Below are 24,643 nucleotides of genomic sequence, written 5' to 3' on the forward strand. Positions count from 1 at the left end.
GGGAGGTATTCTCGCCACCATCCTGCTCACATCCACAAACATACCCTGTCTGTGACCCTAGGCCTCGGCAGCTTGGGTTCCATGGGTGCGTCTCATGGGTACATTTAATGGCCAGTATCCACCTTTGGGCTGTGAGGTTCTTAAGAGCTGCAAGTTTCCCAGATTCATTTCTTCTGGACTTCCCACAATGCTTGAGACACTAAACCTGTGCGTAGGAATTGAAACCGCAATATTTTGGTGGGTTTTGTGTGTATTGGGGCAATCTTTGATTGTTCCCACCCTTCTCTGTAAATAAGCACATTTTTTTGGTAATCACTGCATTGCTTTAAATTTTCTGCAGCTAAGAGCACAATTCAGGAGTTCAAGCCCTGGCTCCAGCGCTTTAGCTGGTGCATGACTTGGTTTCCATAACTGTAGCATGAAGCTAATATTTTTGTCTCCCTTATAGATAAGGCTTGATCTGGGGCTTGTATATTACCTGTAAAGGACTTAAAACAGTGCCTAACACATAGGAAGCACTCGATAACTGCAAAGTATTAGACACCGTTGTCAACGTACTCTCTCTGTAAAGTGAACTACCTGTGGTTGGGGGCTAACTGGATGGGCATGTGATTAGTACACACCATTTTGTAGACGGTGGACAGGACAGGATTAAGTGGAGTTGGGGCTGGACCATGTCTCTACTCTGACTTTGGTCTCCCCTGAAGCTGGATGGAAAAGTGCAGTCGTGTTTTGCTGCTCTGTCTCCATCAGTGTCCTTCTGAATCCCACTTACTGGACAGCAATCGTTACGCCCAGCACTGCCAGCTTTACAGAGGAGGTAGTACTTGTGAAATCTTTTATTCCTGAAGCTTAAAGACCTAGCAGGGAACAAGGGGGTGACTTGAAAACAAATATACATCATAGAACCCCAGACACGTTAACCATTCACAGCTCTTCAGAAATCTATACGCAGCCACCGGAGGTATTTCAGAGGTAATTAGTGACTCAGCCACGGAACAGTTATTCTGGGAAGGTAAGTTCAAATCATTGGCAAGATGGGTAAAATGAGATTGACATTTTCTTTCTTTGTGACTTGTGGCCCAGAGTCATTCATTTATAAGAGCTCTGGGTTTGTCACAAATGCCACAAACCCTTGGGTCCCTGCATCAGTCCGCTAGATGATGCTTTGTGCTTTATAGACCATATATCAGCAAAATGTTTTGCAGACCCTGCCTTCTGATGAAGGGCCGCCAAATCATCCACTAAAACATGCGCCATTTCTCTGTTAGTCACTCCCAACCCCAGAGCAATAAAAAGAACAGAATGGAAATTGCAACATTTTCTAGTCATAGTTAATCCTATTCATCACAGGTAGACTAAACCCAGAAAAATGACATAACTTCAATGAAAACGATATAAGTTGTGTGCCTTGCAAAGTCATTCTTCCTCATTTTATTGAATAATGAAAATGGCGAAGAGTTGGCTAGTGTTTATCATGTGCTAATCACTGTTCTAAATGATTCCGACTTATCTCATGTCATACCCACCTCATGCCTATAAGTAAAATACAATTTGATTGTAACACTGGGGGCAACCGGCGCAGAAAGGTTGAGTAACTTGATCTGTGGCCACACAGCTAATAAGTACTGGAGCGGGGATTTGAACAGTGAAGGTCAGGCTGGAACCTGTGTTCATTGCCTTCCCCCTGTAGAAGAAAAGGTGACTTGAAACAAAGTTATTTCAGTTGTCATTTTCCAGCGGGGTGCCATATAATTTAATATAGGTACCTTGAGAAAAATGTTAGCTTCAGAACACAATAAAAATAATAATTAATGCAGTACACCCTTTAGAATTACGGTATGATAAAAATCAAGTGTGCAGGGTAATATATGTGATACATGTAAACCCAGTTGCACCAGAAACTGCTCTCCCTTGGAAATAACATCCACTAGCGAGGGTGAGGAATGACTTTAAATTCAGTGTGTGTGTCTCTACCTTGCAAGGCAACTTTCTCCCCTTCAAACCCGAGTTCTCTTAATTGCTTAATAGCTCTAGGCAGAGTTGTTGATAATTTTATAATTTCCTTTTTAGCGAGGTTAGCTTCTGTTTACCACTGTCATTACCATAACATATTATTTCCCTTATATGATTTTCTCAACACGGTGTTTTTCTTTGAAGTAGTAGTCAGGTACACTTTATGTGAGCGAACATGACTGTAGGGGAAGAGTCTCTTCGAGGTCCCTCATCTTCACTGTTTTTAATAGAGGGTCGTGAAGGACTTTTTTTTTCCTGATAGGTTTTGCTGAGAGTTCTGGAATGGAAGGTGCTGCTGCTTAGGCAGAAGTGCCTTGTGCACCCCCTTCAACACTGCCTGCCTGGCCTGCAGGGGTGACATTTCAGAAGCTTCAGCCCAGTTCTGGGGTTCTCCAACCCCCCCCCTCCCCCCGCAAGCGCTCCCTGTACTCCTGGGGGCCAAATGCCATCAGGGCAGGGGGAGGTGGCTGGTCAAATGCTCTTGGGCAGCGACTGAAAAAGGCCACTGCTGGCTTTTACTTAGCATGTCTGTACTACAAACCTTCCCCCTGAGCGTGACCTGGGGGAGCAGCGGGGTGGCTCCACTCCTTGATTCTGATGTGGCTGCTGCATCCAACCTGTGCATCTTACCTTTCCTATAAAGCCAAAGACTTAAAATAGATTATCTCTAAGGTTCCTTCCACAGTGGTCTTCATGTCTGGAGGTCTGCCAAAAACACTTCATTCTTTCATTCATTCATTCATTTGTTGAGTTCCCATTAAGTTCTGGGGCCAGGGAGACAATAGTGAAAGTGGTCCCTGCCCTTGAGGGGCTTCCCATGGGTCTGCTCAGCAGCCAGACCTAAATCAACATGTAATTGGGCCTGAGATAAAAGTAGGGGGGTGCTGTGAAAAGACCTGAGGATGGAGGAAAGGCCTCTTGAAAGAGGCCTGTATTTATTTTCAATTTATATAATAGCTGGGGTACAGGCCAGGTGTGGGAGGGTGAGAGGATTCACCAGAGACAGAGTGGGGAGCAGAACCGGCAGACTGACCAAAGTATACTGCTGAGGGGAGCAGCGGGCGAGCAGTGGGCCACACCATGTGGGTTGCTCCCTGGCTGGCCAGGAATCAAACCCACACTGCAGAGGCTGCGGAAAGCTTCACAGTGCTGCGCTCAACCCGCTGCACCCCTGGGGAGGCCTGAAAGAAACAGTTTTTAAATTGAGAGGGATGAATAGGAATTGGGTGAAACAGGGCGTGAAAAGAGTGAATGTAGCAGATACACTGGGCCTTGCCAAGGCCAGGGCTGCAGAGAGCCTGCTGTCTGAGGGGATTTGAAGCTAGAGGACAAAGGGCCTGGGGTGGTGGGCAGGACCTTGCAGACCAAAGTGCCCTGGGGGCATTTTAAGTAGGCAGTGACGTCCACATTGTACCCTGAGAGATCACTGGCTGCCCAGCTAGGGCCAAGCGTGATGTGGGTCACATATGGGGGTCAGAATGATGGAGGGACAGTTCCAGATTCCAGGACCCATGTTTACACCTTCTGCTCAGTCCTGCTCAGGCCGGGGCTGGCCTATCAGTTTATTACCCCGGGAACCTGATTCCTTTTCATGACTTTATTACCTTTCTGATAAGGCATTCCTTCGGCTTATCTGCTAATTTCTTGTGCATACAGGAGAACTGTGTCATAAATAAGTCTCTGTAGTGATAAGCTTCAGGATATGTTTTTCTCCTTACCAAGGGTGTCAGCTCTTACTCTCTGTCACAATGAGTTCACTCTGAATTTTGAGAGCTTGCCTCCTGTTGCTTCTTAATCCTCACTCAGATCTCAGATAAGAATCGATAGTTATGACAGAAGCAGGATGACTTAGAAAGGCCTCAGCTCTGCATCGATGCACTGGATGAGCAGGCTGCAGGCTTAGTAACCCTTTTAGCCCTGTGTCGAGGAAGCCTGGAGGGAGTGGGGGCCGGATCCCCAAGAGCAAAGGGCATGCTGTGTGCAGAGAGCACTTAGGTGGTGTGGGCTGAAGGGGAGTGTGCCTCCGAAGTGGCACAGAATTGGAGCTTGAGGATTGAGAAGTTGATTGGGTCACCCTAGCAGACGACAGTGGAAGGGAGATGCCAATTGTGGGGGTGCTCTTGACCCCAGGTGAAGCAAGAGGCATCTGCATAGGAAATGCGTGGTAGGATTGATTCAGGAAGTAATTGTGGGGTTCTTACCATGTCCAGTGGCTGAGGGGTGGGTAAACCAGAGCTCCTGTCTCCAAGGCGCTTACAGAGGGAGGAGAACACCTTCACAGGTGGGTGTTGAATGATAAGAGAGGACCAAGGGCGGTGTGTTGGGGGAGAGGGTGTGTTGGGGGAGGGGCAGCGCCCTCAGATGGGGAGTGAAGGGGCCGCAGGCAGCAGAGGGGCTGGGCAGGGCAGGCGGTGGCATCACTGGGCCTCCTGGCATTGTTCACGAGGGTTCTTGGAGCTGCTTGCTCAATAAGGAGATGGACAAAGGAAGAGATGGGACAAGGTCTGTCCCTCCTGCCCCAGTGGGACGGAGGACACAGATGTGGCCTTTGGACTTGTTGCCATCTCTGGTCAACTTGGGGCTGTCTTAGGCTGGCGTCTGGGGTGATACTTGAGAGGCAGGCTTCCTAGCAGGTCCAGACTGCCCCTTTAGGAGCGTAGCCTGGAGCAGTGAGAGAGGGTTAGCTAAAGCCATTACCCAAAGGGCGCTTTGGAGCCCATGATTTCCTGCGGGGCGTGCCCGGAGTTGTCCTAATGGATGGCTGGTGGTTTTCATGAGGGCTGTGAGTGACTTCCTCTCGCAGAGGGGGAGGCGTATGAAACGCTCGGGCAACCACAGGCCGATTCCCATAGGGTGTCTCCTTCACCCTTCACAGCAGCCCTAGGGAGAGGTCACATAAATGGCCTCAGTTCCCGGGGAGAAACAGCTCAGAGAGGTAAGTCCCCTTACAGCATCTGCCTCGCGGTGTTCCCTCATGGGTCGGGTCAGTCCAGGTCAGCAGCCCTGAGTCCCCTGGGTGCAAGACACCCAGCAGCATGTAGCCAGAATTGACTAGAAGTTACGATGGGAAAGGGAATCCTCATTCAGAGGTTGGAAGGCAGGAAAAAGGTGTGGTCATTGCAGAGGTCAGTTTTGAGTCTGCAAGGGGGTGGCCGGGTGACCCGACAGGCTGCCCGCGTTCTCTCTGCAGGGCAGCGGAGAGCTGAGCTGGGCTTTCAGGAAAGGCGCCGGCTCAGGGCAGGCGGGATCTTGGCTCAGCCCTCACATGGTGCCTGCCAGGATGCAGCAGGTGAAAAAGCAGCAGAGCCCAGAGCAGAAGGGAAGCAGAGTGCGCGGCGCTGCGAGCTGATGGAGATCCCTAGTGCAGGTGCCGGGGGACCCGAGGGGGTGTGTGCCCAAGTCTGCCAGGGAAGTAGAGGAGGGTCCAGAGCAAAGCTGGTGGCTTCTGTGTCTGTTTTCACAGGGAAGCTTTATAGTAACTCCGCAAAATAGGCTCCTTTATTTCCATTTTACCAATGAGAAAACCCGAGGCTCTGGGGGACCCGCCTTTCTGGGGTTGACTGGTAGTTAGCAAGCTGTGGGCAGAGAGGGGAGCCCAGGGTGACCAATGCAGGGAGCCCTGCCTGCTCCTCTCTGAGCTTTGCTCTTAGCTGAGACCCCAGGAGGGAAGTCCCGGGGCTTCGGAACCTGGGCCCGGGACACTGATGGACACGACTTCTGTTTATCCGGCACATCCAGGGCTGCTGCTGGCAACTTCCACAGTTGCTAAGTTACTTGTTATTCACACTTTACAAATGTGAGTTCAGAGGGGTTTAATAATTTGACTAGGTGACATAGCTAATACGTAAATCCTGGGAGGGAGGCTAGCCCAGGGTCACGACCTTGAAAGTGAAAGTGCTCCATGCCATCCTACCTGGGCAGAGTGGACACAAGGACGCAGCAGCCGCCGTCTGCCTGGCGTTTGAGGCAGGGCCGTGCTGGTGTGCGATGGCTGCCATGTGTTCTTCCGAAAAGATGGTTATGAACATGTTGATCCCTCTCCTAGGAGCGCGAGTGGGATTTTTAAAAACAGCTTTCATTATTTTTGACATTTTCACGTATTGCTCTTCTAATCATAAGAATTGGGAGACCAGGTGGAAACGAGGCACAAGTCAAGGCCCCGTTTTCCCCGGATTGGCCGGGCCTTGCTGGGGCCCAGAGGACTTGGCTGCCCTTGGAGGGGGTAGGGATCCGGCATTTGCAGCTCCTTGTGTTGTCTTCACGCTTACTTATCTCAGCAAGTCTGTTTGCAGTCTCAGCTTCCCGTTGGAAGGAGGACCCTGCTGGGCAGAGGCTGGCTTTGGGGCCAGGGGTGCAGGGAGGCTGGAGCTTGTGGAGCTCAGCTGTCTAGAAGTAAAGGTTTTAGCTTGTAGGACACAGGGCTGTGCTTGGAAATGTTTCCAATTTATTTTTATTGCAAAGCAGCATCTAATGAAAATATGTCCACCCTTCTGCAACTAATCAATCACCTGCTTTCATCTTCTGATGGCTCTTCTTAGTCCTGTCCTTACGTAAGCAACTTATATGATCGTGGCTGTAATGCAGATTCAGTTTCTATCTAGAATCCTATAACTAGCTTTTCAAATTTACCATTATACAGTTTTTCATTCTACATACTTATCACTTTAAACAACTATGTGATATTTCTTTGGGTGGATGAGATGTGTTTTCCTCTGTTGTTGGTTTTTTTTTTTTTTTTTGACATTTAGATTGTTTCTAGTTTTTCACTATTACAAACAATGTAGTGATAGTTTTCTCTTTTTCTTTTTTTTAAGACTTATTTATTTTTATACAAGAACTGGGGTACAGGCCAGAGGCACAGGAGGGTAAGAGGATTCACCAGAGACAGAGTGGGGAACAGAACAGGCAGATGGAAATCACTGCTGAAGGGAGCAGCGGGTGAGACAGGAGAGGTCCATTGCGCCATGTGGGTTGCTCCCTGGCTGGCCAGGAATCGAACCGGTGCTGCAGAGGCTGCGGACAGCCTCATAGCACTGCGCTCAACCTGCTGTGCCACCGGGGAGGTTTTTCTTTTTAATAAATTAGTTCCCTAGGATAGATTTTTCAGGAGCTTGGATTCCTGATTTAAAGGGACTGAGAACTTTCTAATTGGCTTTTGAAAACTATGAGCAAAACCCTTAAAAGTTCCTTCCCTGGGTATTGTTTTGGAACCGGCTAGCTGGCACTTGGGGGCCGGGCACTGATTCTGGGGCTGGGCTGAGAGTAGCCACTTCTCCCAGCCAAGACCCTTGCAGGAGAGACTGAGGAGGAAATGGCCAGGGCTGGGTTGCACCAGGTGGGGTTTTCCTCTGCTGTGCTGGGTGTTTGGTTGGCCCCCAACTGCTGGCCTGACCCCCACCTGGACCCCTGGGGAGCCTCTGGCTGCTTGAGTGGAGCATTTAGCCATCAGATGCTTCCCTGCTCTCATCCTGGAGAGGAGCTGGCTCTTAACAACTTCCAGCCCCTTTTAGGTAAGCTCTGAAAGTTGATATTTTTTTCCTTCCCTTTTTGCAGAATTTGTTCCTGTTGAAGAGTGGCTCCTTGAGTCCCAGGCTTTAGGAGTCTGGAGATTTAGGAATCTCTACCTCTAAGGAGAAAAGGTACCTGCTCCTTCATCACAAGCAAGCTCCGCATTGCTATGGATACCGAATCCACATATTCTGGATATTCTTACTATTCAAGTCATTCGAAAAAATCTCACAGACAAGGGTATGTAAGTGGCTGGTGGTTCCACTTTTTCTTTTGGGGAAACATGCAGGGGTGGGGGGGCGGCCTTCTTGGCTCACTGTTCAGACAGTGGCGCCTGGACGCAGGGCCCTTGAGTTCGCTGGTGCGTGAGAAGCGGAGCTGAGAGCATTTAGCTTGCGTGGGGAGTAACTACACTGCCAATTTATGTTTTATAGCTGCTATTACAGTTGATGACCTTAATTTCTCACAATTGATTTTAAATTAAAGTTTCTCCCTGCAGTGGAAATGTTTTTCATTTCTAAGTACTTCTCTTAGCTGACAGTTCTCCCAAAGCTTTACCAAGAATGTAAATGAAAGATTTGAAAAAAGTGTTAATTTGTTACTTTTCCTTCCCAAAGCTGCTGACTCATGGTCCATTATGCATTTGCTGTGAGGCTTATACACTGAAGGGCGGGATTGGTCTGGCACCTTCTTTCTTTCTGAGGAGCTTCCCAGGGCACAAGCCTGGGTTTTGAAAATGTGGTCCTGGGTGGTGGGGGCCAAAATCTTCCTCCTCTGTGCAGAACAAGCAGGTCTGCACTGACTCCACAGAGCCTGCCGCATGACAGATCCGCAGAATGTTCCATGAGCAGAAGAGTGGGGCGTGAGTGAAGCAATACTGTAATCTGTATTGCTGCTATCTGTATTATCTACTTATATTTGTAATGTTATAAAATTGCAAAGCTGCTGCTTCCTTGAGCCCCCTCATCTGTGAAAGGGGTTCAGCAGCACCCACTTTAAGGGCTGTTGAAGGGGTTAAATGAGGTGATGCACATGAGGCACTTGGTACAGCCCGTTGTTGGACGGTACTCACTGGTGGCATTTCAGCACCACAGTCAAAGGCCCCCATGGGCCATGTCCCAAAGGCCTCTGTGGTCAACCCTCTCCCCTGTGGTTGGGACAGGTTAGGTGGTGGCCTTGTTATGGGGCAACCCTGATATAAAACGGGTTGCCTGGCTGTGGGTCCTCACCCGCGCTTACAAGGGACTTATGAATACTCCACTACAGGCACACACAAAAGGTTAATAAAAGGTTTATTTACAAGGAAAAAGGAAATAAGGAAAATGTACAACTCAGGGAGAAAATAGGGAAATAAAGTCTTTAATGCGTCCTACCTGATCTGCCGACCTGGAAACCCAAAGTCACTCTCAGAGCTGGCCAGACGCTGCGAGCTGGCGGGGAGCCAAAATGGGGGACCCCTCCAAAGCCCGAGTCTGGCTTTATACCCACCTGGCTGCTTCACCCCACCCTCAGGTCCCAGCCACCTTCCCTTGGGTGGGGATGGGATTTGGAGTTCCCAGTGTCTTTGGCTTTGGCCTGGGGTGGGGGTGGAGTCCACAAAGTCTGTATGGAATCAGCTTTAGGACAGCCTTTTCCCCCTAACAGCCTAACTAGACCTTGTGGTCTCGCAGAGCAGCTCACGGCAGTGGGAACAGCAGTAAGATGTGTTTGCCTAGTTGTTTTTCTATTTGTGAACCCCACGGAAGCACGCACGCAGAAAGAGGCCTGGAAGATGCCCTCGAACCAACAGGAGTGATCGCCTGTGGGAACTACCCCAGGATAGTTAGGGGAACTCTACCTGGGCAGGAACTCAACCCAGAACAGGGATGGCTGGAAACTATCATCTCCACTTTATCTTTCTGTCCTCATTTTACAAGGGTGTGTTAAGCAACTAAAAATACGAATGGAATAAAAGTGTCAAAATAAGGTTTTCAAAGATTGGTTCATGACACGAGGCCTTGTTATAAAAAGCAAGATTCAAAACCTAAACCTTAGGTGAGTTATAGATCTTCTGATACGGTAGATATTCATTCGACCTTGCCTGCCCCTGAGTAAAGGATTACTAGGGTGATGGGTATTTTTTAACTTACACATTTTGACTTATAAATTTTCATTTATTTCTTTTATAATGATAAAGCTCTGGGAAAGAGGTGTAAGTTTGTGCCAGAGCCCAGGAGAGCTTTTCTGGTCTGCAAAGGAAACAGGAAGGAATAGCTGGGGGGGAGTGGGGGAGGGGTTGGGGGGAAGTGGGGGGGCTGAAGGGACAGGCCAGAGCTCAGACCCTGGGAAAGGCCGAAACCGCTGGTGATAAAACATCTTCATGAACGGCAGCCAGTGGGTACACAGATCAGATTAGTTATCAAATACCAGAAATAGCTGTTTTAAAATATCAAATCTTTGGACCTAGTTGGAAACAGTAATTCCCTTGTCAGAATGCCAGATTTCCCTTTCCCGTGCCCCAAAGCTGGAAGGAAAACTAGGGGTCTCGTGGTGCTCGCCGCTGGCAGTATCAGAGTCAAGACCATCTCTGGCCTCTTTGCCTTTACCTGGTTCCCACTGTCAGGCTTCAGGGCCTGTTGCTCTGCCGCCATTTCTTTGGGCCTCCCAGGGCCCCAGAACTTGATACCACATGCTCCCGGGGTGACTTTAAGAAAGTATAACTTGGAGTTAAAAAAGTGGGCAGAACTCTCTGTGCTCTCTTGGACCCTGGAGGAAAGGCTGTGACTAGCGACAACAGAAATGGATTTTCAGTAAATTGATGGAGGGCTGTCCCCGCGTGCCCCTCAGGAAAGCGCTGGGTGAGAGGTGGCCCCTCCAGGACCTCTTCAGAAAAAACAAGCCTGTGGGGAGTTCAAGGCCGAGAGCCCTAGTGGGGCTGGGGCTGGGGAGCCAGCGTGGCCCTGGTGTGTGGAGGGGGGCGCCCAGTGGGGCCTAAGGGATCGTCAGCAGCAGTACCACTCCTCTCAGGCGCGTGAGCAGCCTTGACCAGCCAGGTAGCTGTATCACCCAGGAGCAGCCCTGCAAAGCCGCTTGCTCAGTGATCTGTTGTGAATTTGGATGGAAAAGAAGGAAAAGGGAGGGACCTCGTTTTGTGGTCATTTCAGTAGCGGTCTAGCTGAGACAGGAAAGGTCAAGTGCACCAAACTTGCTACGTCTGAGCACAGCGCCTTTGGAGGACTGCCTGGGTTCCAAGCAGGTGACCAGTGACTCTGCTAGCAGCGAGGTCAGTGGTCTGGTTTTGTGATGTCGGCCATGTCCAGAGGGTGTCCAGGTAACTGGCTGGGAAGGTGGTGCGGACCCCAGCCAGCCTCGCCTCACCTGTGGGTGTGGGCCGTTCCCTGCACTAAATACCACAGCTGCAGCTGCCCGTGAGGGGAGCGATCGTGTGGGTTGTCTGCTGGGCCCTCAGCCCTGGTCTCGTCCTCACAGCATTCCTAGAACCCTGGTGGGCAGTACCCCCCATCCTGTAGGTGACAGAACCACGGTTAGTAGGTGGCCTGGGCGGGTTTCAGCTTCACTTGCTGGTCCTGGGAAGCCCAGGAGAACAGCAGGAGGAACTGATAGGAAAAGGGTGGAACGGAAGGGTAACTCATGTGACAGCCGCCTCATGCATTGTCCCGGAGAGGCTGTCTGAGCCGTGGGGGTTGTGCTTTTGTCCACAGGCTGCTCAATAAGTTTGCATGACACCAGGGTCCCACCCCAGTCACCGCATAGAGGAAGCAGCCAGCCAAGCGCCAGCGGCCGGTGGAGAGAAAGGCCAGGTAGTGGGTGGTGGTAGAGAAGGAAAGGGAGGAGTAACCGGTGGGGCCAGCTTTCCCCAAATAGAAATAGACAAACAACAGAGGCAGAGCTAAATAATCTTCCCAGGAAATGCCGGCTGTGAATGGGAATGGTATGGGAATCGGCCGGGATTCTGGCTGGCAGCGAGAAGGGGTTTACAGCAGCCCCCCCAGGGCTCAGCTCCAGATTACCTCAATAGATGTCTGTACACACACACTTGCAGGTACAGACACATGCCCGAGCCTCCTACGTGCTTTTGCTTGCTCGTCCCGTCCCTCCTGAGTGCACACGCACGCACAGACACACTTATCTTCCTGCACAGGCAGATGTGTGGGAGCAGACTCAGAGATAAAGGTGCAGAGATTCCTGCGCTGACACACCTGCCCAGCTGAGCACACGGGTGACCGACCACTTCTGCAGGGTTGGGGCACACGGGCTCATAACACCCTTTCCTTGCTGGGCCTTACTCCTCAGTCGCCTGTGTTCATATGTTCAGACATGAACTGATTCTTGCACCCTGGGGAGGCCTCTCCCAGAGGCCACTTGGCAGCCACAAGCTCTCCCTGGAGTTTGCGCCCTTGGAGCTACAGGGATGACATTTGGGTCCCTGCTGCGTGGCATGGCCCTACCAGCTCTCGGCTCTGCAAACTGAAAGCCTGACCGGGAGTGAGTGTTTTTATTGGGCTTCACCATTTAATTCTGGCTCAGAGACCTTCTTCAAGCTGTGACTCAGGACCAGTGATTGTTATAAAAGCTGTATGACGGGTCTTGCTCCCCTGATGACGGGACCAGCACATTACATGGCCCATGTGGCACCCACAGGATGCGCTTCCCATAAAGAAGCCACCATACTGTGCCTCTGAGAGTCATGTTCACGCCTGGTTGCTGCAGGGCTGTGTGCGGAGTATTTCGAGAACAGGCAGGATTCTGAGCAGTCACTCCAAGCAGCACCCCCACCCCCCCAACCCCCCTTTGCAGGAGTGGTTGATGGGAGAGCCCTGGGGGATGTTTTCTGGACCACCTGCCTCCCAGTCACCCGGGTGCTGGTGGAAAATGTGGATTCTGTTGGCTCCCATCAGACACACTCTGGAGGTGGGGCCAGAGAATCAGCACTTACATCCACACTGGCTTTTCTGTTTGCTCAGGTTTGAGAAGCACTGGCTTAGGGTTTCTGGCTTGGAGGGTAAGAAACCTCCCCGGGGTGATCTGTACTAGCTTCTTACTGGCTTTGCCAAAGATGTCATCAGGGGCATTGTTAGACAGTCCCTTCACCTTTGGGTCTCTGTTGGCGCTTTTAGGGCCAGGACCACCCACTGGCCCTTGGGAGACAAGTTTCCTGTTCTGGGTGGTTCCCCCCACCTGCCTTCTGTCCCAGTGGGGTGGTGTGCAGGCTGCGGGGGTTGGCACTTGGTCAGACTTGATTTCCAGTGGAATTTGTGCTGTCACAGGAGGTAGCCTGTGGGGCTATGGGACTAGACCGGCGGGGGAGCGGGTGACTTGGCTGATGGCACGGGGAGTGACGGATGTGAGAGCAGTGGGGGAAAGCGGGAGCTTCCTCGCCCTGCCCGGGCAGGGCTCTGGGGAGTGGTGGTTCTAGACTTGATGGAAACAGCTCATTCTGCAGACTGGCTAGGCACACAGATCTCCTGTGGTGCTTATTGTGTCTCATGCTGCATCCTTTTTTTTTTTTTTAAAGATTTATTTATTTATTTATACAGGCACTGGGTACAGTCAGAAGCGCAGGAGGGTGAGAGGATTCACCAGAGCCAGAGTGGGAAACAGAACAGGCAGACTGACGAAATACACTGTCATGCCATGTGGGACCCTCGCCCATGGCCGGGGATTGAACCGGCGTTGCAGAGGCTGCAGGCAGCCTCGCAGCCCAGTGCTCAGCCGCTGCGCCACCAAGGGAGGCCCTCATGCTGCGTCCTTTTGCAGCATTTCCGTGGCAGCCCAGGGTAGTGGGCACACATCTGACCGAGGCCAGGTTCAGTGGTGACTCCTGGCATCTAAAGGCCTGTTTCCTGGCTCTCATGGTCCAGCCAGTGTAGGGGTGAGGAGGAACAGTGAGAATATTTATGCTACGAAACCTCCAGCTGCATCAGCGCAGTCCAGCAGGTATGAATGGAGGCCGTGGGAGCAGCCGTGGCTCAGACCCTGCTCTGCCACTCACTGTGAGCCTCACTGCCCCCCCCAGTTATGGGGGTAACTGGGGACAGTGACCGCGACCTCAGGGTTGCTGTTAGGACTGAGCGCCGTCCATGTAATAAGGCACGGAGTTAAAGGCTTGATACATTGGGGTGGGAAGTGGTGTGACTGCGCCGGCAGATTCAGCTCCAGACAGAGAACTGTTCTTGGTTGTCGCCCTAGTTGTCGGCTTAAAACACAACGGCTGAGTTGACCAGAACACATCCCTTGTGCAGCTGGAGGTCACGAATAGACCGTGGTGATAAATTACACTCCAGAATCAGGCTGGGGGCGGGGGTGGGGTTGGGGACTGTCACTGAAAGAGTCTCTGGGACCCTGGAAGCCTCCCTGCTCTTTGAAGAATTAGCCAGAGCTTCTCCTGGGAAGGTGTTGAGAAGCTTGAATGTAGTTTGCCCGCAGGAAATGTGGGAGTGGTTTGTGAGCTCAGTGGTAGGTCAACGGGGGCTCCCACAGTGCTGATAGCTGGGTTCCCATGGTCGCCTCCACTCTACGACCGCTGCTTCCCAAAGCCCACCCACCGCGGCCCCCGGCTGATGGTGACACGGTGACCAGCACCTCCACGCGCCGAGCCCTAACGCAGCCCTGGCCTCGCCCATCATCTGTGTGGTGCTCCCGTTATCCCTTTTTCTGAGGAGGAAACGGAGCTTTTCAGGGGTTGAATACCTTGTGGAAAGGCACAGCTAGTGGAGACAGATCCTCTTTGCCACCAGGGTCTGTGTGCTCGAGGCTTCTGTGTAGCTGGGACCTGGGCGTGAGGGCGAGTGGCCGGAGGAGCGAGGCTGAGGTCAAGGCCGCTGGTGGGCCAGCAGCCTGAAGACACTCACTCCTGACCACTCGGGGGTCCCCGTGGCGGTGGCTCCCCGGGTTGACTGTCCACAGGGGGTGGTGGGCGCGCCCCTGGCTTCCATAGGTGGTTCAGGTCCAGGTTGTGACCGCTGAGCTTTGCACAGCGACCGAGTCCTTTTGTAATGTCAGGAGTGACCCACGGCAGGGAGTTCTCGCAGCCACCCTGGGAGACCACCCAGGAGGTCCACCGGGGTAAAAGCAGTTTTCTGAGGAGACGTGAAACTCACACCACACCTCACACAACTCCCTTGGCGTCCTCTGTGCCAGCTTTTGTTCGTTTTCGTGGGAGTCTTTGAATTCAGCTAGAGCCGATGGGAGAGACTTTTCGTTCTGAATTTGGGAGGGTGAGAAATAAATGTCTCTGATCTGGTTTAGAATTTCTTTTCTTCTCTTCTCATCCAAAGGTGTAGGGTGACAGTGTGTCCCAGATTTTTTTTTTTTTTTTGACAGACCAAAGCTTAAAATATTTTGCTGTTTTCTCAACTTAAAAAGTTCTGGAAAATAAATTTAGGCAAATTACTACCAAATCAAGTCAGTCACTCTACCATAAAATGATCTGCTTCCTGCACAAATTCTAAAGTTCAGTTTTAGGCTTTGAGAAAATTTGATCACTGTTAATAGAGGTGTTTGTCTTACAATTGCAGAAAAGCAAGTAAGGAGTAACTACTAAGTTGGGAATAAGGATCAGCCAACTCCTTGCAGGAGGCTGATGATGGGTTGGCATTGGCATTGTGTGTGTGTGTGTGTGTGTGTATGTCCTAAATTCAAAATGAAATCTCTAACTTAATTTTGAGGGCATTTATTCTTTCACATGGCATGAACATACTAGCTGATTATCTTTTGTTTTTTTCAGGGAAAGAAATAGAGAGAGACACAAATCACCCCGGAATAAAGATGGCAGAGGGTCAGAAAAATCTGTCACCATTCAGGCTCCCACGGGAGAGCCCCTGTTGGCGAATGATTCTGCCCGGACCGAGGAAGTTCAGGTAAGGCTCACAGCAGTGTGTGAGCTGGCGGCCCCTAGATCAAAGCTTTTTGGTACATGTATTTCTAAGTCTTATTGCTCTAAGTTCTCTTGGGTTTTAATCTTTGTTTTTCCAGCATGTTAATTAGTTTATCTATGTCCCGTGGTTCCTGATGGGTCTGAGGACAGCCTGCCCTGCTATTGGCTGACTTGCAGCTTCTTCTGAGTATGATTGGTTGGCCTGCTTTGAAGGGTGTTGGAGCCAGCCAGGTTGACGACAGCGCAGAGAAGGGAAAAGTTACAGGCAGCAGTCTCTGGAGACTCATTCCAAAGTGGAACAGTGTGAGAAAGGGGAGGAAACTCCTTCTCCAGAAACCCTAAGCAGTGTTGGGAAGAAGAGCAAAGTGCTTGGGACAGACACCTGAGCAGCGCCGCTTAGTAAATCGAGTACACCAGGGAGCACCCTGAGGTGCTGGCTAGGAAAACGGATGAGATAGCCACGGACGCGCCCCATGAGCTTGGGGCTGAGCAGCCATCTGAGTGGCACCCCGTGTGTGGGGCACCCCGTGTGTGGGGCCATGACGCCGGGCATTGGAGTCTGCGTGTTGTGGAATGCATTTCCTCTGGGGGAACAGTATCAGTTCCTCTGCAGACCCTGGTTGCGGTTCAGGAATGCAGCAACTGGGTTTTTCTGGATCCTGCAATGCTTAAAAAAAGCTGGAAATTAGGATTTTATGTGAAGTCACCCCATTTTTAAAGATTGGTGATTTATTAACTGAAAAAAAAAAAGAGTTTAGGTTTTCTCTCTGCGTTCCAATGTCCGGGGGCCCATATGATTTACATAAGTGTCCGAGTTATACTCTAACCATATTTGCACACTCTCCACGGCGCTGGACACATAAGCATGTCCAGCCTTGGTTCCAAATAAACTGACATATCACACACAGCGGTAAAGATCTAGGGCAGATAGCATGGATCTGTGTGCCCCTGTGGGTATACATGGAGGCCTGGTTACAACTAAACAGACAGATGGACTGAAGTAGGAATTTCTCAGAGACCCAGGGTGCCCTGGAGCCCAGCGCTGCAGCTGTGGGCCAAAGTGGGGTTTGTTCAGAGGTCAGTAAATAGCTCCAGTGCTTACTGCTGCACCCCCTGCCTAGCACCGGGAACACTAGAGAGGTGGGGGAGGGACCAGTCCTGAGGTTGGACCACCCTGAAGTGCTGTGGGGGGCAGTTTCCTCCTGCATGTCCACTCACAGGCCCTGCTGGGCCCCTGTGAAGTCAATTCCCCTTCACAGCTTCTCTTCATCTTGAGGCTCACCAGGAAGTGACTGGGACAGCCTGGGTGTTTACACTAAGGTGATGGAGTGGGAAAAGCATTGAAGGGGAAGTTGGTCTCAGTCCCTGGGGACTGTGGGGTGTCACCGCCTTTGTGGGCCTTGGCTGGTTTCTTCATTGATAACCTAGGGCTGAGGCCCTTCGATCCTTTCTCTTCTGAGAACTTCAACCTTGAGACAACCTTTGGACAGCTGCATGTCTTACATAGATATATGCACTCATTCTTAATATGGGCAGAGGATTTAATTATCAACTCTCTGGCAGGAAAAAGGGTGAGCAGCAGCTAAATCAAAGATGGTGGGTGAGGAACAAAAGGATGAGACATTGCTAGTAGTAATTATTTCAGTATTGATCATCAAGTCAGTATTAGGCCCAATACAAAACATGGAATCCCGATTTGCCTTCGCTAAGAGGTTTACAAAGGAAATTATTTTATGTCACCTGTAAACTCACCTTATATTAAAGCAAGTTGTGTATCTTTGAATTTGTGGCTGTTTTTTCCTGTTAACTATTTTTTTCTTTTTTAAAAATTGAAGTAAAATGAAAGATCTTGAGTGTAAATTTGATGACTTTTAACAACTGAATAAACCTCCATAGTCCACATTCCTATCAAGGTATATATTTCTGTCACTCTAGAACATTTTCATTTTTTCCCAATCTCTGCCATTGGCCCCCACCTCTCAAGGCAAGCACTGTTTTGATTTCTATCACTGAAGATTAATTTTGCTTCTTTTATAATGCAGTGTAATTGGAATCCTTTTTTTTTTTGTTTGTTTGTTTTGGAATACCCCCCCCCCCCACTTAGTATGATTTTGAGATTTGTCCATGTGTTGGTGTGTTTCAACAATTTATTCTTTCTATTTTCGTTGGGTATTATTTTATTGTATGAATGTACTCCAATTTGCTATCCTTTCTTCTAACAGATAGCATTTGGGTTATATTGTTTTGGCTATTATGAATAAAGCTGTTAAGAAAACATTTTTGTACCAGTTTTTTTTGTGGCCATGTGTTGTGCTTTGGATAAAAATCCATGAATGGAGTGGCTGGGCCATGCAGCTAAGTATATATTTAAATGTGTATGAAAGTGCCACTCCAGATTTCAAGAGTGATTGTAGTACTTTTTGCTTCCACCGGTGATGTTTGATGGTCCCAGGTGCTTCTGGCTGTCACCATAAACAGTAATTTGCCCCATGGTATGCAATTTTTGAAATTCACGACCTCCATTCCTTGCCTACACGTTTCACAAATCATTTTTCCTTTTTGACCATTACTAGATTTGAGGTTATTGTTTGGTTATGAAATCTCTCTCTTACTGATTCAGCTGTCATCTTAGATTTTTCTAAGATTTTTCTAACTAGATTTTTCTAAGTTAGTGTCTTATACTTTAATTCCACCCAACTTTACCCCCACATCTGATTTTCCAAGTCAAATCATGTGTACAGATCTCTGAGGCAAGACCCCTTTGGATCCCATGTGCCTTTTCATGTCCTTCTTGCTCTGTTGTTGCTCTGGAACAGAGTCATAATTGCCAATAAATAACAACGTCATTTAAAATCCTCACAACTGATCTTGTTAAGTAGATAAGAAACTAGAGAGTAGAAAATACTAGGGTAGTTTCCAGTGAGAAATGACCTCAAAGTTTTAAAAGAGAGAAAGCAAGAAAGCAAAACACAGAATAATTCCAGCATTTCTCTGCCCCAATGTTTAGTTTGTCGGGAGAGTATATTTGGGAAGGATTTTGAGCTGTGCTGGCCATGAGGCTGATGTTTGCTTGGCTTGGTCAGTGAGACATGTTATCAGAGTTCTTGACGCTCATACTTCCCAAATGAGTCTGGAAAACATGGTGGAGGTTTGAAAAAGTGTGGACTAGCTGCCAGTAAGCTTTGATCTGTACGGATAATGTCAGTTCTCGTCTTCAGAGGTATTGGAAGGGATAGTACTACTCCCCGCCTTGTGGCAGTTGGGCTTCGTAAGACTTTATAAGCCAGCCAGGAACTGAGAAGCAAATGCAGAGGCCTCCCTCCTGGGTGGGTGAGTGCTCACATGTGAGTGGAACAACAAGATTGTTTATTGCCGGGCAAACTGCTCCAGGCCCTCCGAGCCTCTCCATAGTAGTGAATCACCCAGCAGACAGGTCAGGTCTTGCTTCCTCTGTTTGAAAAGGAAAGTGTATGATAATTTTGGAAAATGTCACTGACAGTTGTTCATGTGAAAAGCTTCTTGTAATTGAAGAGTTAAGCTTCCCTGGCCCCCCCCCACCCCCCCGCCACACCTCCCCAGGTCTCTGAGCGCCTGCTTGGGGGCTCTGGCAGGTGGCCTGCTTGGGGAGCTTTTCATTCTCACAGTCTTTTCCCCATCAGGATGACAACTGGGGTGAGACCACGACGGCCATCACGGGCACCTCGGAGCACAGCATATCCCAGGAGGACATCGCCAGGATCAGCAAGGACATGGAGGACAGTGTGGGACTGGACTGCAAGCGCTACCTGGGCTTCACCGTGGCCACCTTCCTGGGACTTCTAGTTTTCCTCACCCCCATTGCCTTCATTCTGTTGCCCCCCATCCTGTGGCGGGACGAGCTGGAGCCTTGTGGCACCATCTGTGAGGGACTCTTTATTTCTGTGGCGTTCAAACTCCTCATTCTGCTCATTGGGACCTGGGCGCTGTTTTTCCGCAAGCAGAGAGCTGACTTGCCACGGGTGTTTGTGTTCCGCGCCCTCCTGCTGGTCCTCATCTTCCTTTTCGTGGTGTCCTATTGGCTTTTTTATGGGGTCCGCATCTTGGACTCTCGGGACCGGAATTACCAGGGCATCGTGCAGTACGCGGTGTCGCTGGTGGACGCGCTTCTCTTCATCCACTACCTGGCCATCGTCCTGCTGGAGCTCCGGCAGCTGCAGCCCATGTTCACGCTGCAGGTCGTGCGCTCCACCGACGGCGAGTCCCGCTTCTACAGCCTGGGACACCTGAGGTAAGGGGCCCTCGAGGGGCAGAGGGGCCACTGATGCCAGCCTGCAGATGGCGGGTCTTCAGCCAGGGGGGTGGGGCAGGTGCCCAGGGCCAGCACGGGGGGCTCCCCTTCACCCAGGAGGAGCTGGGTATGTGTGTTGTCCCCTGACTTCTGCATGGTGTGGCCAATGGCTGGCTCTCACCAGGCTGATTTCCTTGGGCTTCCTCTCCTGGAGAAAGGATGCACATGGTGGCTACTGACCTGGCCCCTGTCCTTGGCTGGTGGATGCTGGACAGTGTGATCAGTAGTTCCATTCTGCCCAAAATGGGTACATCTGGTTTATGGTTGTCCTGGAGGAATCGTTAATCGTTCCTTTTCTTTCCCCCCTCGGAGGGGCTTTGGACAATCAATCACATGCTTACTCTAGTGACTCTCCAGCAAAGATTCAAGCCCAAGTTAGAAACTCCAAACTTGTAAGTGTTGAATGACTTAAAAATGTACACGTGAGAAAATTGTTAGAAATAAGTTGACATGTCATACTGTAAATCTGTGCATGAAACCTAATTATTCTGTGGTGAAGTAAAGGAACAATCGCCATTTATTATTCTCTATCCCGAGGTAAGCCCTGTGTAGGGAGCGTCACGTTTACCCTTCACAGCACCCTTCGATGTACATTATTAGTGCTTCTAGATGAAGAAATTGTGCTTTAGGAGTTTTGAATAATTTGTCCAAAATGATATGACTCGCCTCGTTGAGTTCATCCCAATGTCGTGAAGAGAGGCCGGCGTGAAGTCTCCCCCTGGAGCCTCTTCCTCTGCATTTCTCTGTTCTCTTCCACAAACTGTGAACTCCTGGAGGACAGCGGCTGTGTCTCCCTCCTCCTTGCATCCTCAGTGCCTGCCTGGATCCTGGCACCCAGCTGGTTAGGCGGGTAGCCTGGGATGCCTGACTTTAGCGTCTCAGTGGGCGCTGCTGCCTCCTCGGGCAGTCGAAGCCGATGTTGTGACCTGCCTGGCCCATGATAAGCTCGTTAATTGTAGCTGTGACTCTGTAGCTGGCAAAACAGCTGAAATGGGCAAGAGCTCCTCAGTGGCATCACCAGAGTGATGGGCTTCTTCCTCTAATTGGCTGGTGCCAAGGGAGGAGGCCCAGCCCTGTCTGGAGCCGGGACTCGCTGCCAAGCCCTCTCGGTGCTGGCATGCACCCTCTCTCCTTCCCCTGGCTCAGCACTTCCACCGAGGCCTGGTGGCGGAGCATTGAGGCCGCCGGCGCTCCGACGAGCCTGGAGGACGGCAGTGTCGGGGTCACGTGCTAAGCAGCAAAATCAGGTGCTTGGGACCTTTGCAGATCCCGTTAGCCTTGGATGCCAAGTCAGTCGCTGCCGCGACTGTCGCTTTCCTTGGAGAACAGTGACCCACAGACCTGTGTGAAACACCTGCTATGTGCAGGCCCAGGCCCAGGGGCTTCTGAGACCCAAGGTTGGCTGCCTTCAAAGCTCTCTTCTGGAACTTGTGGGACAGATGGTCACTTGGAGAGAGACCAGCACGTGCTGTGCAGTGGGCAGTGCCGATGCGGCCAGGGTACCAGTGATGAGGGCACGGGAGCCGGGGAAGATTTCAGGCAGCCGCAGTGATGATGCTCAGCTCCCCTGAGCAGGACAGGCTTTGCGGTGGGTGCGGGGGTGGGGAAACCCAGCTCTGGTCATGGTGGGGAGGGCTGGTATTTGGGGGTGTGTCCATCTAAGTAGCCAAGACACTGGCCGGAGTGAGGCTGCTGTGGTTTCATTTTGGGGCTCAGCCTGAGTTGGCGTGACTCCCACTGTGAGAGGGGAAGGGACGCCTTGTCTTCTGGTCTCAGCGTAGGTCAGGGTGGCTTCTGGGGGCTCCTCCCTCAAAAAATGGGGATGAGAGAGGACACACAAGACAGCCTGGGGGCAGGACACCTGTGGTGTGTTCAGAACATTGGCGGCCCTGTCCCTCACCTCATACCTGTGCGGCCAGGTGTGGACCAGGGTGGAAGACGCAGGACCGCGCATGCCACGTGGCCTGTTGGGTGTCCTCACCATGACCAGCCGCCGCCATTTGCTGACCCTGAAGCCCCTGACCCCAGCTCCCCAGGAAGACCAAGGGCACAGGGCTCCCAGCAGCCCTGGGGGAGAGTGTGTCCAGGTGACCCCAGCATCTCCCCTGGACTCCACTTCAGTGCCTATTTTCCTCCCTTCCCTGCCTCCAGTGAGACCCACTTTTCCCTCACTGGAGACCTGGTGAGGGCCTGGAAGATGCCTGGGAAGGAGAGCCGCCCTTACCTACAAATACAGGCCTCAGGTGGGCCTCAGGCAGCCCTGCCGTATGGCGGCCAGTTTGCCAGAACTGGGGCAGTTCGGCCTCCAGGCCCCGTGGGCTCTGCCACCCGCCGGGCCCTGAGCTAAATCTGCTCTCAACCCTGCGGTGGCAGGAAGAGTCACCGAGCCAGAAATATAACTTCTAACCTCTTTTATAAAACATGGAAACAGGAGGGAGGGAAGAGGGAGAACGAGAATAGACAGGAGAGCAGGGAGCAGGGCCCAGGGCTGGGCACCCCAGAGCCGCCTGAGTCACCGCGGGCCGCACTCCCTTGATCTCTCTTCATGTAAAGTCGCGCCCGCAGCAGCGGCCTGTGGGCTGGGGTGCGGAGCCTTGGTGAGTTCTTGTTCTGTTTGGTTTTTAGAAAATGACTTTATTGCATTGACTGAGCTATTTTTGAGAGCTGTCAAAAGAATACCTGGTCCTTAGTTTTTTAAAAAAATATGCTTCTGTTTGCTCTCCCGAAAGGTTCTTGCTGGGACCTTGCTTGTGAGCAGGAATGGGGTTTTATGGTTGTTTGGAAACTTGCAGAAATGTGAGAGGTGATTGTTGTACAAAGTGAGATAGATGCCATTGTAGGTTAGGGGGTTCCTGACCTTTGCCTGGTGTCTGAGGGGTGACTGGGGGCCTTCAGAGCTGCCAGTTGCTCCATGATTTCACCCAAGACCTAGTGAGTTTTGATCTGACTATTGGGAAGAAGCCCAGGAGAAAAGAGAGACTAAAAATGATATTTAATGATCCTAGCTAATAAATGCTAGGTTTTGGAATCTTTAAACATCTTGAATACTGGGGTGCAGAAGCTGGAGTCATTGAATCTGAAATGCAGAGCAGCAGCAGCACAAGGACAGACTTGATTAGGGGTAACCTGGGACCTTCTGGGGGCTCACTTGCCACTTACCGCGTCTTCAGATCAATCCCGAGGGGTCAGCACTCTTACCCTTGTTTTCAAATGAGGAAATGGACGCACAGAAGAGTCAAAGAGGTTGTGATTGTGCGTGAGCCAAGATTTGAGCCCAGGTTATGTGGTTCCAGAATGATTTTACCTATTTCGCCATAGTACCTTGGAGCAGATGTGTTCATCTTCACGTCACGGCTTTGAGAGCGCATGAGCGAACTTGTAAGCATTTTTTGAGTGCTTACCATGAGCCAGGTTGAGTGCAGGCTGTTTTTGTGTCTATTCTCCTATTTCACTTAACTCAGGGTGTAGGGCTGGGATGGAGGGAAGGAAGAGGGTTGTCAGATGGTGGCTCTACTCCGGCTACTCCTTAGGTCTGGTGGTTCTGTTGTTCCATCAACAAACAAAACTTGCTCCTTCAAACCCCAGCAATAGTTTGGAGCCTTTGTCTGATCTAACCTTTTAACTTGCTATATAGTCTGTGTCCCAAAGTGGTCCTCTTTATCTATTGCTTTTCAAAGCACCCCAAAACTCAGTAGCTTAACTTAGCATTGTGCTAATTTATCATTAGTTCTGTGAGCTGGGCTGAGCGGGGCTGCCTCTGCAGGTCTCCTGCGGGGTCCCTGTGTGATTGCAGGCTGTGTGGTGGTCAACTGGGACTGGGCATCCTTTTCATCCCAGGCACGCTGGGTCTCTCCCTCCCTAGAGCACCTCCCGCCTGGCAGAGCAGGCTCTTCAGTAGGTGCCTCACCTCCGGGGTCTCGACAAGTCAAAAGCAAATTTCCAGACCCTGTAAGACTTAGGCCTGGAACTGGCCCAGTACTCGTCCTGCTCATTCTCTTGGTTAAAGCAAATCAGAGCCCAGCCCAGGCTTCAGGAGAGGACCGTGCTGGGGGAGGGGCTGGGAGGCTTGGTGCATCGGGGCCTTGACACAAGGGACTCCCACCGCTGCCTGGGACTCCCGTTCTGAGCTTGTTCTTCTTGCTTTGCATAGAGTTCTAACAGATTTTTTTTTTTAAAGATCTATTTATTCATGCATACAAGAGCTGGGGCACAGGCCAGAAATGCAGGGGGTGAGAGGATCCACCAGACACAGAGTGGGGAACAGAACAGGCAGACTGACTGAAATACACTGCTGAGGGGAGCAGCCGGTGAGACAGGAGAGGTCTGCTGCGCCATGTGAGTCCCCCGCTGGCTGGCCGGGGATCGAACTCATGCTGCAGAGGCCGCGGATTGCGCCATAGTGTGATGCTCAACCCCCTGCGCCACCAGGGAGGCCCAGAGTTCTAACAGATTTAATTATTGACTTTTATGCCTCAGCAAGACCAGAAGTAGCTGGCCCAATGGGGGGAGGAGCCTCTTGGAGGAGGCATGTGAATATGATGAAGATTGATAGCTGGCAGCACCAGCGAGGAAAGAGACAGAGAAATCCCAGAGCGGCTGAACACTCAACTCAGCTCCCTGGGAGACTTGTCTATTCACAATGACCCATTCTGTAAGATAGTCACATTGCTGAGGCCTGCTGTGCCTGATTCAGCCAGCGGCCTTTAACTCTTTGAGTTTCTAACCTTGCTTCCTTTCTGTGCTTATGAGTATCTTATAAGTTGGCATTAACCATGCACCTTTTAATCAGAGGTTTGGCTACTGATTATAGAACCACTTATGTTTTAGAAGAAATGATTCTTGGATTGCCTTTCAAACAGTAGAGGTTTATGATTGTATATGATTGTAGGCCTGTTGTATTGAAAAGGAATGTTCCC

The 24,643-nt window shown here is 50.7% G+C and overlaps 1 protein-coding gene across 4 annotated transcripts in view; it reads left to right on the forward strand.

Annotated features, from left to right (window-relative positions):
* VANGL1 (VANGL planar cell polarity protein 1) overlaps positions 1 to 24,643 on the forward strand; it is a 158,684-nt gene that overhangs the window by 46,255 nt on the left and 87,786 nt on the right. For 3 of the 4 annotated variants that reach the window (XM_054691750.1, XM_037501354.1, XM_054691751.1), the window contains exons 2-4: positions 7,570 to 7,764; positions 15,251 to 15,383; positions 19,060 to 19,667. In XM_054691750.1, coding sequence (XP_054547725.1) covers positions 7,694 to 7,764; positions 15,251 to 15,383; positions 19,060 to 19,667 — 812 coding nt within the window. In that variant the 5' untranslated portion in view covers positions 7,570 to 7,693. Of the gene's footprint in view, positions 1 to 5,274; positions 5,384 to 7,569; positions 7,765 to 15,250; positions 15,384 to 19,059; positions 19,668 to 24,643 lie in introns of those variants that run through there. The other variant, XM_037501355.2, reaches the window with a different exon arrangement.

The sequence above is a fragment of the Talpa occidentalis genome, unplaced genomic scaffold (genome assembly GCF_014898055.3).
Source record: "Talpa occidentalis isolate TD23 unplaced genomic scaffold, MPIMG_talOcc4v2.1 talOcc4.9, whole genome shotgun sequence".
NCBI classification, from domain to species: Eukaryota; Metazoa; Chordata; class Mammalia; order Eulipotyphla; family Talpidae; genus Talpa; species Talpa occidentalis.